We start from the raw sequence: 15,185 nt of genomic DNA, 5'->3' as shown, positions 1-15,185 counted from the left end.
GTACCATCCAGCAATTTATAAAAGCTCCAGTCCACAAGAAAAACAATAAAAACACAGAATTATGTCCTGAGGACTTCGAAATAGGCAAACTAAGTGAAAATGAGTTCAAAATAGCTATCATCAAAATACTCAATGAGGTAAAGGGAAATATACAGAAACAAGTCAACGAGTTCTGGACTTACTTCACAAAAGAGATTGAAACTATAAAGAAGAATCAATCAGAAATACTAGAGATGAAAAATACAATGGATCAGATAAACAGAATACAGAGTCCCTGAATGTCCATGTAGACACCATAGAGGAGCAAATTAGTATAATCGAAGATAGACAGGCTGAATGGCTCCAGAGGAAGAAACAGAACTAAGAATGAAAAAAACTGAAGAGAATCTCCAAGAAATAGCAGACACAATGAGAAAATGCAACTTAAGAAAAATCAGAATTCCTGAGGGCGTGGAAAAGGCAAATGGAGCAGAAAGTGTGCTCAACAAAATAATAGAATAGAACTTTCCAAATCTAGGGATTGAGAGAGAAATGTGTGTGGAGGAAGCTTTCAGATCTCCTAGATTTGTCAATGTAAAAAGACCTACTGCAAGGCATATAGTAGTAAAAATGGCAAAACTGAATGACAAACAAAGAATACTCAGAGCAGCAAGGCAGAAGAAAATAACCTACAAAAGGAACCCCCATCAGACTTTCAGTGGATTTCTCTACAGAAACCTTACAAGCTAGGAGAGATTGGAGTGACATATTCAAAACTTCAAAGGATAAAAATCTTTAGCCAAGAATACTCTATTCAGCAAAAATATCCTTCAGATATAAGAGAGAAATTAAATCTTTTCCAGATAAACAGAACCTAAGGGACTTCGTAGCCACAAGACCGCCACTACAAGAAATCCTCAAGAAGGCTCTCATACCTGAAAAAAGAAAAAAAGGGAGAAAAGGGTCACAAAACACAGAGTAGGGAGACAAATAGATAGAATCAGAATAGGACAGCAAATATTCAACTATAGCATTAGGATAAAGGGAAGTAAATCACCAAAGCAAAGACAATCTTATCACTCTAACCACAAACTCACAACATAAGTTGGAATAAGAGATGAAAATAATAATTTAGGAGGGGAGGAGGAAAGGGACTGAAACAGTCTAGGCTAAGTAAGTAAGAGACCACCAGAAAACGGACTATGTTATACACGAGATTCTGAATACAAACTTCAGGGTAGCCACCACTAAACTAAAACACAGAACAGAGAGACAAAACATAAATAAGAAAAATTCTAAAAGACCCAGCATAAGAAATTGCAGAAGTCAATGGGTAGGCTAACACACAGGACGAGAAACAAAGGAAACACAGGAAAACCAGAAAACGAGCAACAGAATGACAGCATTAAGCCCTCATGCATCAGTACTCACCCTCAGTATAAATGGATTGAACTCTCCAATAAGAAGACACAGAGTGGTAAAATAGATTAAAGAACAACATCCAACAATTTGTTGCCTCCAGGAAACACAGTTCAGCTCCAAGGACAAACACAGGCTCAGAGTGAAGGGGTGGAAGACAATACTCCAAGCTAATAGCAAACAAAAGAAAGCAGGGGTTGCAATACTTATATCAGACAAAACAGACTTCAAGATAAGGCAGGTAAAGAGCGACACAGAGGGCCAATATATAATGATCAAAGGGACACTTCATCAAGAAGAAATAACGCTTATAAACATCTATGCACCCAACACATGAGCACCAAAGTTCATAAAGCAACTATTAACAAACATAAAAGAAGATATCAAAAATAACACAATAGTAGGGGAACTCAACACCCCACTCACATCAATGGACAGATCATCCAGACAGAAAATCAACAAAGAAACAGTGGAGCTAAACAAAAAGCTAAAACAGTTGGACTTAATATATAGAACACTCCATCCAAAAACAGCAGAATACATGTTCTTCTCAAATGTGCATGGAACATTCTCAAGGATAGACCATATGTTGGGAAACAAGGCAAGCCCCTACAAATTAAAAAAAATTGAAATAATAACAAGCATCTTCCCCAATCATCATGCTATAATGCTATAAAGCTAGAAATTAATTATAAGAAAAAAGCTGAGAAAGGCACAAGGATATAGAGACTAAACAATATGCTACTGTACAAGCAATGGATCATTGAAGAAATTAAAGAAGAAATCAAAAAATACCTGGAGACAAATGAAAATGGTAACATGCCATAGAAAGTCATATGGGATACAGCAAAAGCTGTATTAAGAGGAAAATTCCTCGCAATACAGACACATCTTAATAAACAAGAAAAATCCCAAATAAGCAATCTTAAACTACACCTAACTGAATTAGAGAAAGAAGAACAAACAAAGCCCTAAGTGAGCAGAAGGAGAGAAATAATAAAAACCAGAGCAGAAATAAATGCTATTGAAACAAAAAAGGCAGTAGAAAGGAGCAATGAAACAAAGAGCTGGTTCTTTGAGAAGATAAATAAAATTGACAAACCCCTAGCCAGACTTACAAATAAAAAAAGAAAGAAAGCTCAAATAAACAAAATCAGAAATGAAAGAGGAGAAATAACAACAGACTCTGCAGAAATACAACGGATTATAAGAGAATACTACAAAAAACTATATGTCAGCAAAATGGATAACCTAGAGGAAATGGATAAATTCTTGGACTCTTACAATCTCTCAAAGCTTAGTCAAGAAGCAGCACATAATTTGAACAGACCAATCACAAGAAAAGAGATGGAAACAGCAATCAAAAGCATCCCAAAGAATAAAACCCCAGGACCAGATGGCTTTCCTGGGGAATTCTACCAAACTTTCAGAGAGGACTTAATACCTATACTTTTCAAGCTATTCCAAAAAATTAGGGAGGATGGAACACTTCCTAACACATTCTACGAGGCCAACATCTCGCTGATTCCAAAGCCGGACAAGGACAGCACGAAAAGGGAGAACTACAGGCCAATATCGCTGATGAACATAGATGCAAAAATTCTCAACAAAATTTTGGCGACCTGAATTCAGCAATTCATGAAAAGGATGATACATCATGCTCAAGTGGGATTCATACTAGGAACCCAGGGATGGTTCAACATCTGCAAATCAATCAACGTGATACACCACATCAACAAAGTGAGGAATAAAAACCACATGATCATCTCAATAGATGCAGAGAAACCATTTGACAAGATCCAACAGCCATTTATGATAAAAACTCTGAACAAAATGGGCATAGAAGCAAACTACCTCAACATAATAAAGGCCATATATGACAAACCCACAACCAACATCATACTCAATGGGCAAAAACTGAGCACCATCCCCCTGAAAACAGGAACGAGACAAGGATGCCCTCTATCACCACACTTATTTAACATAGTACTGGAGGTTTTGGCCAGAGAAATTAGGCAAGAAAAAGGAATAAAAGGAATCCAAATAGGGAGGGAAGAAGTGAAACTCTCATTGTTTGCAGATGACACGATCTTACATATAGAAAACCCCAAAGAATCCATTGAAAAACTTTTAGAAGTAATCAACAACTACAGCAAAGTTGCAGGGTGTAAAATCAATTTACATAAATCAGTAGCATTTCTATACTCTAATAACGAACTAACAGAAAAAGAACTCAAGAACACAATACCATTCACAACTGCAACAAAAAGAATAAAATACCTTGGGGCAAATTTAAGGAAGTGAAAGACTTAACGAAAATTACAAGGCTTTTCTGAAAGAAATGGATGATGACATAAAGAGATGGAAAGACATTCCATGTACACGGGTTGGAAGAATAAACATAGTTAAAATGTCCATTCTACCTACAGCAATCTACAGATTCAACGCAATCCCAATCAGAATCCCAATAACATTCTTTACAGAAATAGAACAAAGAATCCTAAAATTCATATGGGGCAACAAAAAACCCCGAATTGCTAAAGCAATCCTGAGAAAAAAGAACACAGCTGGAGGCATCACAATCCCTGACTTCGAAACGTACTACAAAGCTACAGTAATCAAAACAGCATGGTACTGGTACAAAAACAGGTGCACAGATCAATGGAACAGAATTGAAAGCCCAGAAATAAAACCACACATCTATGGACAGCTAATCTTTGACAAAGGAGTTGAGGGCGTACAATGGAGAAAAGAGAGTCTTTTCAACAAATGGTGTGGGAAAACTGGAAAGCCACATGTAAAAGAATGAAAATTGACCATTCTTTTTCACCATTCACAAAAATAAACTCAAAATGGATAAAAGACCTAAAGCTGAGACCTGAAACCATAAGGCTTCTAGTTGAAAGTGTAGGCAGTACACTCTTTGACATCAGTATTAAAAGGATCTTTTCGGACACCATGTCTTCTCAGACAAGGGAAACAATAGAAAGAATAAACAAATGGGACTTCATCAGACTAAAGAGCTTCTTCAAGGCACAGGAAAACAGGATTGAAACAAAAAAACAACCCACTAACTGGGAAAAAATATTTGCAAGTAATACATTTGACAAAGGCTTAATAGCCATAATATATAAAGAACTCACACAACTCAACAACAAAAAATCAAACAACCCGATCAAAAAATGGGCAGGAGACATGAACAGACATTTCTCCAAAGAGGATGTATGGATGGCCAATAGGCACATGAAAAGATGTTCATCATCACTGTGCATCAGGGAAATGCAAATCAAAACTACACTAAGATATCACCTTACACCCATTAGAATGACAAAAATAACTAAAACAAATAGTAACAAATGTTGGAGAGGTTGTGGAGAAAAAGGAACCCTCATACACTGCTAGTGGGAATGAAAACTGGTGCAGCCACTATGGAAAACAGTATGGAGATCCCTCAAAAAATTAAAAACAGAACTACCATATGATCCAGCTATCCCACTACTGTGTATCTATCCAAAGAGCTTGAAGTCAGCAATTCCAAAAGTCCCATGCATCCCAATGTTCATTGCAGCATTATTTACAATAGCCAAGATGTGGAAGCAACCTAAGTGCCCATCAACAGATGATTGGATAAAGAACATGTGGTATATATATATATATATATATACAATTAATACTACTCAGCCATAAATAAGAACAAAATTGTCCCATTTGCAACAACATGGATGGACCTTGAGGGAATTATGTTAAGTGAAATAAGCCAGATAGAGAAGGACAATCTCTGTATGACTCCACTCATATGAGGAATTTAAACATGTGGACAAAGAGAACAGATTAGTGGCTACCAGGGGAAAGGTGGGGTGTGGGGTGGGCAGAAAGGGTGAAGGGGTGCACCTAAAACACGACTGACAGACAATAATGTACAACTGAAATTTCACAAGATTGTAACTTATTATTAACTCAATAAAAAAAATAACTAAGTGCAGGAATCTGACTCCACCATAAATTTAAAAACTCATTGTTCAGGGGCTGGCCCCGTGGCCGAGTGGTTAAGTTTGTGCGCTCTGCTTTGGTGACCTAGGGTTTCACTGGTTTGGATTCTGGGCGCAGACCCAGCACCACTCATCAGGGCATGCTGAGGCAGCGTCCCACGTAGCAGAACCAGAAGGATCTACAACTAGAATATACAACTATGTACTGGGGGGCATTGGGGAGAAGAAAGGGGGGGAAAAAAAGAAAAGATTGGCAACAGATGTTAGCTCAGGTGCCAATCTTAAAAACAAAAACAAAACTCATTGTTCAAAGAATGAATAAAGCAGAGATTTGGGGTTAGCTCAAGGTCTTGAGATAAAGCCTTAAACTTTTGAGACTTCACTTTGGATCCTGCCCTTTCACTGTCGATGTTGCCAGAACAAAAAGTTGCAAGTTCTGGCCTAAAAAATGATGTATTCTGACTTTCTTAAAGTTTAACGGCAGATGAATTAGGTCTTGTGGTTTTTAAACATTTGTAGATCAATCACAGTTAATTTGGTCATCAGAAAGTATTTACAATGGATTTACATGAAAAGCATCAACACATTTTGATAGTGGAGAGCTCACAAGTGGAGGAGTAAGCTGCATCCTTCCCTCTTACCCTTTCATACTACAGTTGGTCCCACTGCTATTGCTCAAAGATCTCTTAAAAATTACATGAGAGGGGCCGGCATGGTGGCATAGTGGTTAAGTTCGCACACTCCTCTTCGGTAGTCTGGGGTTTGCCGGTTTGGATCCTGGGTGTAGATGGGTTCACCAGTTCGGATCCCGGGTGCGGACCTATGTACTGCCTATCAAGCCATGCTGCGGCAGGGATTCCACATATATAGTAAAGGAAGATGGGCACGGATGTTAGCTCAGGGCCAGTCTTCCTCAGCAAAAAGAGGAGGACTGGTGGCAGATGTTAGCTCAGGACTAATCTTCCTCAAAAAAACCAAACCAAAACAAAAAAAAACATAACAGAAACTAATTCCATATGCTCTTATCCTTGTCTTTTATAACAGCCTTTACAATAATCCCAATCTTAGCTAGATGACACAAATAGCTGGTTCACATTTGCATAGTCAAATTCCCTCCAGTGGTCACTGGTAACTTCAACATTCATGTTCATACTCATTCTAATGCTTTAGACTAGTGGAACCCAACCCTGAGGGCACACTAAGATCACTGGAGAGAACTTTAAAAATACTGATTGATGCCTATGATCCAACTCAAACCAATTAAATCAGAATCTCTGGGATGTGGGGTCTGGGTATTCGTGCTTTTTAAAAAGTTCTCTAGGTGATTTTAACGTGCAGCCAGGGTAGAGAATCTCTACCCCTCAGTTTCTTAACCATCTGAACTCTAAGAACTTTCATTATAATTCTACTTCATCCACCTCAAAGCATGGCTCTACTTTAGATCTTGAAGTACTACAACTTGTTCTAACCACAAATTCCTCTCTTGGAACACAATCTCCATATTCAAACCACACTACTACTCCTGCTGAACCTGCTGTCTGCTTTCATCTCAACACTTGTCTTTGGACCTTGCTTCTCCCCTTTCTCACAGTATACCAAGTCCTCTTCTGATTTCAACTGCTTCATTTCCTTGTCCTGCCTCTGTAAATACCCAACTAGTAACGAAGATCAAAACGCAGAATGTTGAGTACATGGCTAAACAAGTCCCAATCAACTTCCAAGAATCCTTCTGTTCTCCTTTCACAATAGTCTGTGCACAACACTCACTGCCTCTCAGCCCCAAGAGTTGGGTCTTTGCTAAGGTGTTTTTTAATTTTTTTAATTGTGGTAAAATATATATAACAAAATTTACCATTTTTACATGCACAATTCAGTGGCATTAAGTACATTTAGTGTTGTGCAACTATCATCACTATCCAATTCTAGAAGTTTGTCATCATCCCAAATAGAAACTCTTTGTTAAGTTTGTAAAGTACACTTCTGATTCTGTCATTCCTCACCAAAAAATCTTCCACTGGGCCCTCAAATCCCTACTGAATAAAAATGAATTTCCCTAGTTCAACATTCAAGGCCCCCCATGACTTGGCCCCAACTAGCTTAATTTCTCATTATTCATGCATTCTAAACTCCAGCCAACTGGGTGATTTGCCATTGCCTAAAAGATGCTCCTGATACTTACTCCCTCCATCTGGAACATCCATCCTCCTCAATGCTACCCATCCAAATGCTTTTCATTCTTTAACACTCATCTGAAATGTCTTTTCCTCCATGAAGTCTTCTTATTTTTTTTCTACATGGAGGAACCTCTCCTTCTTTTAAAGTCCCACAGCACCTGTCTATATTCTTTGGGTACATTCTACTATATGTGATAGTTATTTCTTTACATCTTATCTCACCCACAGACTGTATTCTTCTTGAGGGAAAGCATTAAGAGGCAGCAGTGGGTTAACAGCACTCCCACCCCAGTGGACCAGTCAACATGGGTTTAAATCACAGCTCTGTCATTTCTAAGCGACTTTGGACAAGTTATTTACCTCTCTAAGCCACAGTTTCTTCATCTGTAAAATGAAGATAAGAGTAAAGTATTTAGAACAGTGCCTGACACATTAAATTAAAAAAACATTAAACAAATGAACAATTCATCTTTATATCTCGCCCCCCAGAGATTAGTACAATGTTAAATACAAAGGAGTGCTAAATGTTTGGCTGAATGAATAAATAAGGCTGAATGAATAAATATTGACTAAGTGGGGGTTAAAGTCAGGAATTTAGCTGCTCTTGGATTGTCTGCTAAGCTTTCCTCTGTTTTGCCTTTCTCTGCGTTTCTGTCCTAACCTTCAGAGGTAAAGAGCCAGAATTGGTGACAGTGGGTAAGTGAAAGTTTTTGTTTCTGTTTTAAATCATCAAATGCTTTTCAAGTAATCCAGCTTGGAAATGAACATGGGAAACAGTAAAAATCAGACCCCCAACGCTCTCAGGATACACTGATTCTTTTCTATCACTACACTTTCTAACCTATGTTATATTTATTATTTATATGATTGTATCCCCCGCTAGATTACAAACCTGGAGGACAGAGACTATCTTAGCCATTCATTTAACAAATATTTATTTAGCACCTACTATATGTTAGGCACTGTTCTAAGTGCTGGGAATACAACAGCGAGCAAAAGAGAAAAACATTCCTGGTTCTAGGAGTATAACTGATGCTTATGTTTATGGAATAAATGAAGAGGAAATTCTAATAATATAGGAATCTTCAAAGCTCCCAAGATGTAGATTTCTGGTCCTTTTTGGTACTGTTCTTGCACGAAGAATGCACTTACATATGCACATACACATTTCATTGTTTGTTCTTAGCTCTTCACTGACTCCTAAGATTCCCTGAGGGTTTCAAAGCACCAGGGAATCACGCATTGTGTTTCCTTTAAATTATAAAATGTTGCTATAAAATATAGTATACAAAAACTATCAATCAAACTACTACATCTGGGGAGCTAAAAACTACGTTACTACCTACCAAGGACTCTAACTGGCCGAAATGGACATATAGGTTTCCTCACTGTCTTTATGACAAGAGATTCCTGTTTAAACACCGCCTGCACAAGCCAAATCTATTATCCAAGCAGGGTCATTTTAGAAAATGAAAGGAAGAACTTGTTAATAATTATACTAGGACATCAGTTAAAATCCACAAATCCTGGCAAACCAGGACACATGGTCACTCCATTAGACTTCTCATTTCCACTGGTTTTAGGTTGTAACTGTTCTTTGCACAGAAGACCTGCACCACTCATATTCTTCTCCATAAAATGCTAAGATTATGTTTCAAGTCAAATATAAGCTTTTCCCAAAGCGAGCCAAATTTTTTATTTCCAACCCAGTAGGCATCCAGTACTTTCCAGGAAGGGGCTTGTTTATGTTCAGAGTCCAGAATCCTGACTGAAGCATGATAAATAATGTTTTCCAACCCAACAATCAGAACTGGGTTCTCTTGGATTAAATTTCAGTAAGCTCAAAGTAATTAAGTGCCAAACTGTTTTCATACAGATTTCCAAATAGAAACTCAAAGTGCAAATCCTTTAACAAGCTAAAAGTTCAACTCAGAAAAATACATAATCTTTCTTAATCATTAAAGAATATATTTTCTAGGTTGATATATTAAATTTTAAAAATATGAAAACACAAAAGCTAGAAGATACAGAGATCATGGTAGAATTTATTGCTCCTTCCATATCTGACTTGTGCTAAATCTGTTGCACCCTGTAGGTAGATTTATAAACAGTTATAATCCAGATACTGTCTTTTTAAAAGTTGCTTAAAGAGTTATCTAAAGATGTATGGTCTTTCAAAACCCAAGACAAATTTTGGGTGGGCACGGATGTAATCATTCTATTAGTTTCAGGGAAAAACATGATTGCATGATAGCATATGCTGATACTCTTACTGTACACTTGATTACATCAAAATGTTCATGGATCTCAGATTTTCTAAAATGATATTAACTATTCAATTAGTTTTAAGGAGACTTTCTGGTTTAAAATGTTTGTCTACTAAAACTTACATATGCAATATAACATCCAAATTTCCTAATCTTAGAAAAAAGTATAATGATATGGTATGTAGAATGGAAGACTACTTAAGGTTCTTTCCCTTTACAACTTAAATAACATGATAAATGCATATATATTTGACTCTATGAACTGACTGCTTTATCACGTAACTAGAACATCCATTAGATGCACAGCAATACACTTAGCACTTACCCAAAATGACAGAGCCTCAAACAGACCTCAAAAACAGTTTCTACAAAGCACAATTTCATGATCAAAGCACATATTTAAAACTCAAGATAATATTTATTCTAAAATCTGCAAAGACACAACAATCCTCCAATTTAAAAAACCACTGTCTAAAAGCACATGTAATGCGTATGCCATGTTTTTGAGATACTACAAAGGGAGCTAGTGATACATATTAAGTTGAAATCAAATAATAACTTGAGATCCTATTAATCTTCAATATAGTTTTAAAATTTATTTTATTTATTTTAATTTTTAATTTTTAATTTTGCTGAGGAAGATTGGCCCTGCGCTAACATCTGTGCCCATTTTCCTCTATTTTATATGTGGGACGCCTGCCACAGCATGGCTTGCCAAGTGGTGCTAGGTCCACTCCCAGGATCCGAATCAGCAAACCTTGGGCTGGCGAAGCGGAGTGTGCAAACTTAACCACTATACCACTGGGCTGGCCCTGATTAATCTTCAGTATTTTGTGTTTTAGATAGTAAGTTTTATTTTTCAGAGGGAAATTAAGGGAAAAAATTTTTTTGCTTTGGCTGCAACAAATTTGTTTGTATTAAAAAGCATATGACAGAAAACTTCCTATTACAATATTAAAAGAATTAGCAAAGACAGAGCACATATGTAAACAGGCATTTCTTACATATCCATTCAATAGCTGTTCTATTAATTTTTGGTATCCTGTACTCCAAACTAAATCATGCCTTCCTAAAAAGTCTTTATAATCCTGTGGCAATTACAGGTTTAATTTATTTATTTTTATTTTTATTTTTTTTGGTAAGGAAGATTGGCCCTGAGCTAACACCTGTGCCAGTCTTCCTCTCTTTTGTATGTGGGATGCTGTCACAGCATGGCTTGACGAGTGGTGTGTGTAGGTCTGTGCCTGGGATCTGAACCTTCAAATCCCAGGTCGCCGAAGCGGAGCACATCAACTTAACCACTATGCCATGGGGCTGGCCCCTAATAGTTTTTTATGTTAAGAAGATTCAGTGTTTTCCAAATGCCACCACCACTGGAAAATCATTTTTTTCTGTGCATCATTTTACACGTAGCTAAAAATTAGACAACAGAAAACAAAAATATTGAGGTTTACATTTGGAAGATTTTTCCACATCTGTAACCAGCAAATTACTGTGAAAGCAACAGATGTCAATTTTTTAACCTGAAGGTAAAAAATCTAGTAAAGAGTAAAACATTTAAGTAAATGTTTACCAGAGGGTCCCACAAATATTTTCTGGCAAAGGCTTTAACATTCACGAACAATTCTAGAGAAGGGAATTTCATAGAATCATTCCGCTAACTAATGAAATGGGCTGAAATCAGCTACCAACGCTATTATACCACCTATACCACTCATGGTTTTAAACAATAACTATGCTAATTTTTCCTCTGCTCTGCAAGTATTTGAAATAATAATGAATCAAGGATCTGCCAGACTCAATTAAATTATGGTCAATAATAGTAAATGATTGAGAACTCCTAGCTTATAGAAGCACACATACGGTTTTTAAAGGAATGACAGACCCAAGTACACAAAATTAATGCCTGATATAAACAATTTGTGCTTGAACTATAAGACAGAAATGGATATAATGAATTAGCTAAGTTCAGTAAGGAGACTCTAAATATATATGGCATTTATAAAATATACTCATATTCACCTATTATCTTATATGAAAACATTTTTTCCCTACAGATGGCCTATGTGCAATAAAGGGTTAAGTCAGCAGAGCTGGGCTGCCCAAAACCTAAACACTGTAGAAGACTTTTGGACTAGCTCCTGACCAGCTCCTAAGAGAAATAACCTTTGAGCCCTTGCAACATCCTGCCTCGTAAGAGTGTCTTAGTATACCCGGGGCTTTGGCCACACCAGATGGTGAGCTTCCCTTGTTGACAACATTTGCCTATGTTGCTATACTTTGTCACTGGGAGAATTAAGCACTATCTGTGCAATTCCACTGGGAAAGGACAACTGGAACTTTGTGCCTGCTTTCTTCTGGACTCTGCCTTACGCACCTTTTCCTTTGCTGATTTTAATCTGTATCCTTTTGCTGTAATAAACCATAACTGTCAATAGAACAGCTTTCCTGGGTCCGGTGAGTCCTTTCAGTGAATCACCAAACCTGAGGGTAAATTATTCTTTTAATAAAAAGGATTCCTTCTAATTTCAAGGTTAGTCAGCAACTTTATTTCCATTAAGGCAGAAATAGTATTTCACATTCATAGGAATGCCTTCCAGGACATGGATTCCCCTCCCATCAATTAAAAGGATAAAGAAGGTGGCTCCTGGCCAGGTGTAGGAAGTTAACTTCTGCTGAATGAAACAAGTACTGCCTCACTGCCACCAGCTCCCTCCTTTTCTTCAGTGAGGACCTAGGTAATCTTCAGAAAGGCTATGAAATGGAATCATTAATGCTTTCTCCTCAGTTGCTACTACTGACCTATAGTTGAGGAGAAAAGAACTTTCTTAATTCTTCTATCCTCAGTTAATTTTGTACTTTTTAAAAAAGGGTTGGGGCTGGCCCCGTGGCTGAGTGGTTAAGTTCGTGTGTTCCACTACGGGGGCCCAGGGTTTCACTGGTTCGAATCCTGGGCGCAGACAAAGCACCACTGGTCAGGCCATGCTGGGGCAGCATCCCACATGGCACAACTAGAAGGACCCACAACTAAGAATATACAGCTATGTACTGCGGGGGCTTTGGGGAGAAAAAAGGAAAAAATAAAATCTTTAAAAAAGGGTATGTCAGAACCATCTGGCCTAGCTCAAGAACTCTGGTATACAGAGACTCTTTATTAGCCAGGGGCTGGTCAAGGGCCAGTCTTTTCTTCGGAATGTGCAGGGCTGGAGCACCCAAGTCCTTTAAGTTAACCCTTTAACGCACAAAGGAATTAATTCCATAAAGGATTCATGGGTTACATTCTCACCAATAACTACAGCATTCAAGAGCTTTTGGTTTGTCAGATCAAAACATTCCAGAAGTGTTGATCAGTAACAATTCTATCACCTTATAAGGTTTCCCACTTCCCTAGTCAGCTTAACCGTTCTCTTTCCCTTCGGGAAGTTCTTAATTGCTCCCAGTTATCAAAGAAATTTTCAAAGACAATTGTCTAATATGGAATTACCTACCACCCGTGTAGAATGAAATTTTAGTTTATCTCACTGCTGAATCAGCAAAAGCGTCTTGCTATTATATTGGTTTCCATTCTTAGTCACAGGTCTAGTGTTAATAAAAAGCCTGGAGTGAATAAACTGTACTATCATGAGCTCACCAAATTCAAAGATTTAGGATTCCCTGTCCTTCACTTAAAGCTTTCCCAAGTTAAATACAGCACGATAAATGGTGATGCTTTGCCTAGAAACATCAGATGGACTAACCTATGTCCCAAGTTTCTTCATGCACAATCTCAGGAACTATTACCAGGCATTATTTTACAATTTATTATTATCCATGATACCTAACATACTATTTTTACACATTAACAGTAGTAATAGTGAATGTAAAAGCCTCTATCCTAAGAGAATCATATAGGCTGGGGCTGAAATCAAGAGTATAGAGTCAGTATACTGCCTGGAATTGAACCTCAATCCCAACACTTACTAGCTCTGTGATCTTGGTCAAGTTTTTTATCTTTTGTGCTTCAATTTCCTCTTTTGTAAAATGAGAATAATCACAAGATCTTCCTCAGATGGGTGTTATAGGGATTAAATAAACACATAAGTGTAAAGAACTTAGAATTGTGCCTGGCATCTGATAAAAAACTTATGTAAGTAATGGCTATTACCATCACAACCACCATTATTCCAAGGAACTTGGGACATTTAACTTGCCCTCTCTCTTTAATTTTTACCTTACTGCAAGTGGTAGAAAAAAGGGCAGTATTATCCTCTTGATTGACAGGCAGTTGTTGTATAGTGACAAGAGCACTTTATTGAGTTCCACTACAACACAGCTATCTCACTGATTTCATCTGCAAAATGGGGATGGTAACCACCTATCTCATAAGGCTTTGTGTGATGTAAGTAAAATATCTGTTCAGAAGTCCTGTTTTGTAGTTATCACCACTCAGGATATATTGGTAATATTACACTCTGTCAGATACTTGGGATTTCAAAATTACCTGGTTCCAGGTACTCAATCATTTCTGCAAGGATGAGATTTAATATACTTCAAGGCATGAACCCCAAAAGGTGCTATAGAACAAATTAATACAAAATTGTCCCCTTCTTTCACATTCTCTGGTTAGGATACATTTCTTCAAAATAGTCTATGTGTGGAGGTTGGAGGATGTCAAGGGCAGAGAGTACCTGAGAAAAGGAAGAAAAAAAAGACAAATTTAGAGAATTAAAAAGGAAACAAAATATGACATAAATGCAAGTAAATACTATTAACTCTTAAATGATCTAAGGATTAGTTACAATTTCCCACTGAGAGTAACTAAATTTATCAGTCAAGAATACAGTCCTAAACATTAAGATGGGTTTGTAAACTTACTATCTAAAAGACAATTCTACCTAAACCAAAATGAGAGAGGCAATTGGGTTTATACTACATGCTACCAGTACCCATGCACAGGAGAAAGTGTTGGAAAGAAACACCCTATTTTGAACAATCAGTGTTGCTCTAAGAACATGAGGAAACATATACGTACTACTCATTCCTTTATTTCTGTTCAAAAAATGTTTACTAAGTGTGTTCTACTTGGTAGGCTCTTGGGTTATACTGATAAACAAAACTGATATCGTCCCTGCTCTTGTGACTAGAGGAGAGGAAGGCATTAAACAAACAGTTACACAAATATATTATGACATTGATTATTATGAAGGGAAAAAGTACAGAGGAATGGCGAGAAAAATCTTCCCTGAAGTAATACTAAGGGGTGAAAGCCAAATCGGAGTTGGTCAGGCAATGAGGGTAACATAAAGGCACTGAGGCAAGAAAGTACCAGGAAGATTCTAGAAATAGAAATGTTAGTGCTTATGGAACATAGTGGGTGG

The 15,185-nt window shown here is 37.3% G+C and overlaps 1 protein-coding gene across 1 annotated transcript in view; it reads right to left on the bottom strand.

Annotated features, from left to right (window-relative positions):
* The window catches only part of NLK (nemo like kinase), a 167,828-nt gene that overhangs the window by 50,280 nt on the left and 102,363 nt on the right, over window positions 1-15,185 (bottom strand). Inside the window, exon 3 of the mRNA XM_001504107.7 lies at window positions 14,440-14,495. Coding sequence (XP_001504157.2) covers window positions 14,440-14,495 — 56 coding nt within the window. The remainder of the gene's footprint in view (window positions 1-14,439; window positions 14,496-15,185) is intronic.

Source organism: Equus caballus, chromosome 11, assembly GCF_041296265.1.
Source record: "Equus caballus isolate H_3958 breed thoroughbred chromosome 11, TB-T2T, whole genome shotgun sequence".
Lineage (NCBI taxonomy): Eukaryota > Metazoa > Chordata > Mammalia > Perissodactyla > Equidae > Equus > Equus caballus.
Note: the sequence above shows the minus strand (reverse complement) of the source record. Positions and strands in the feature narration are given on the sequence as shown.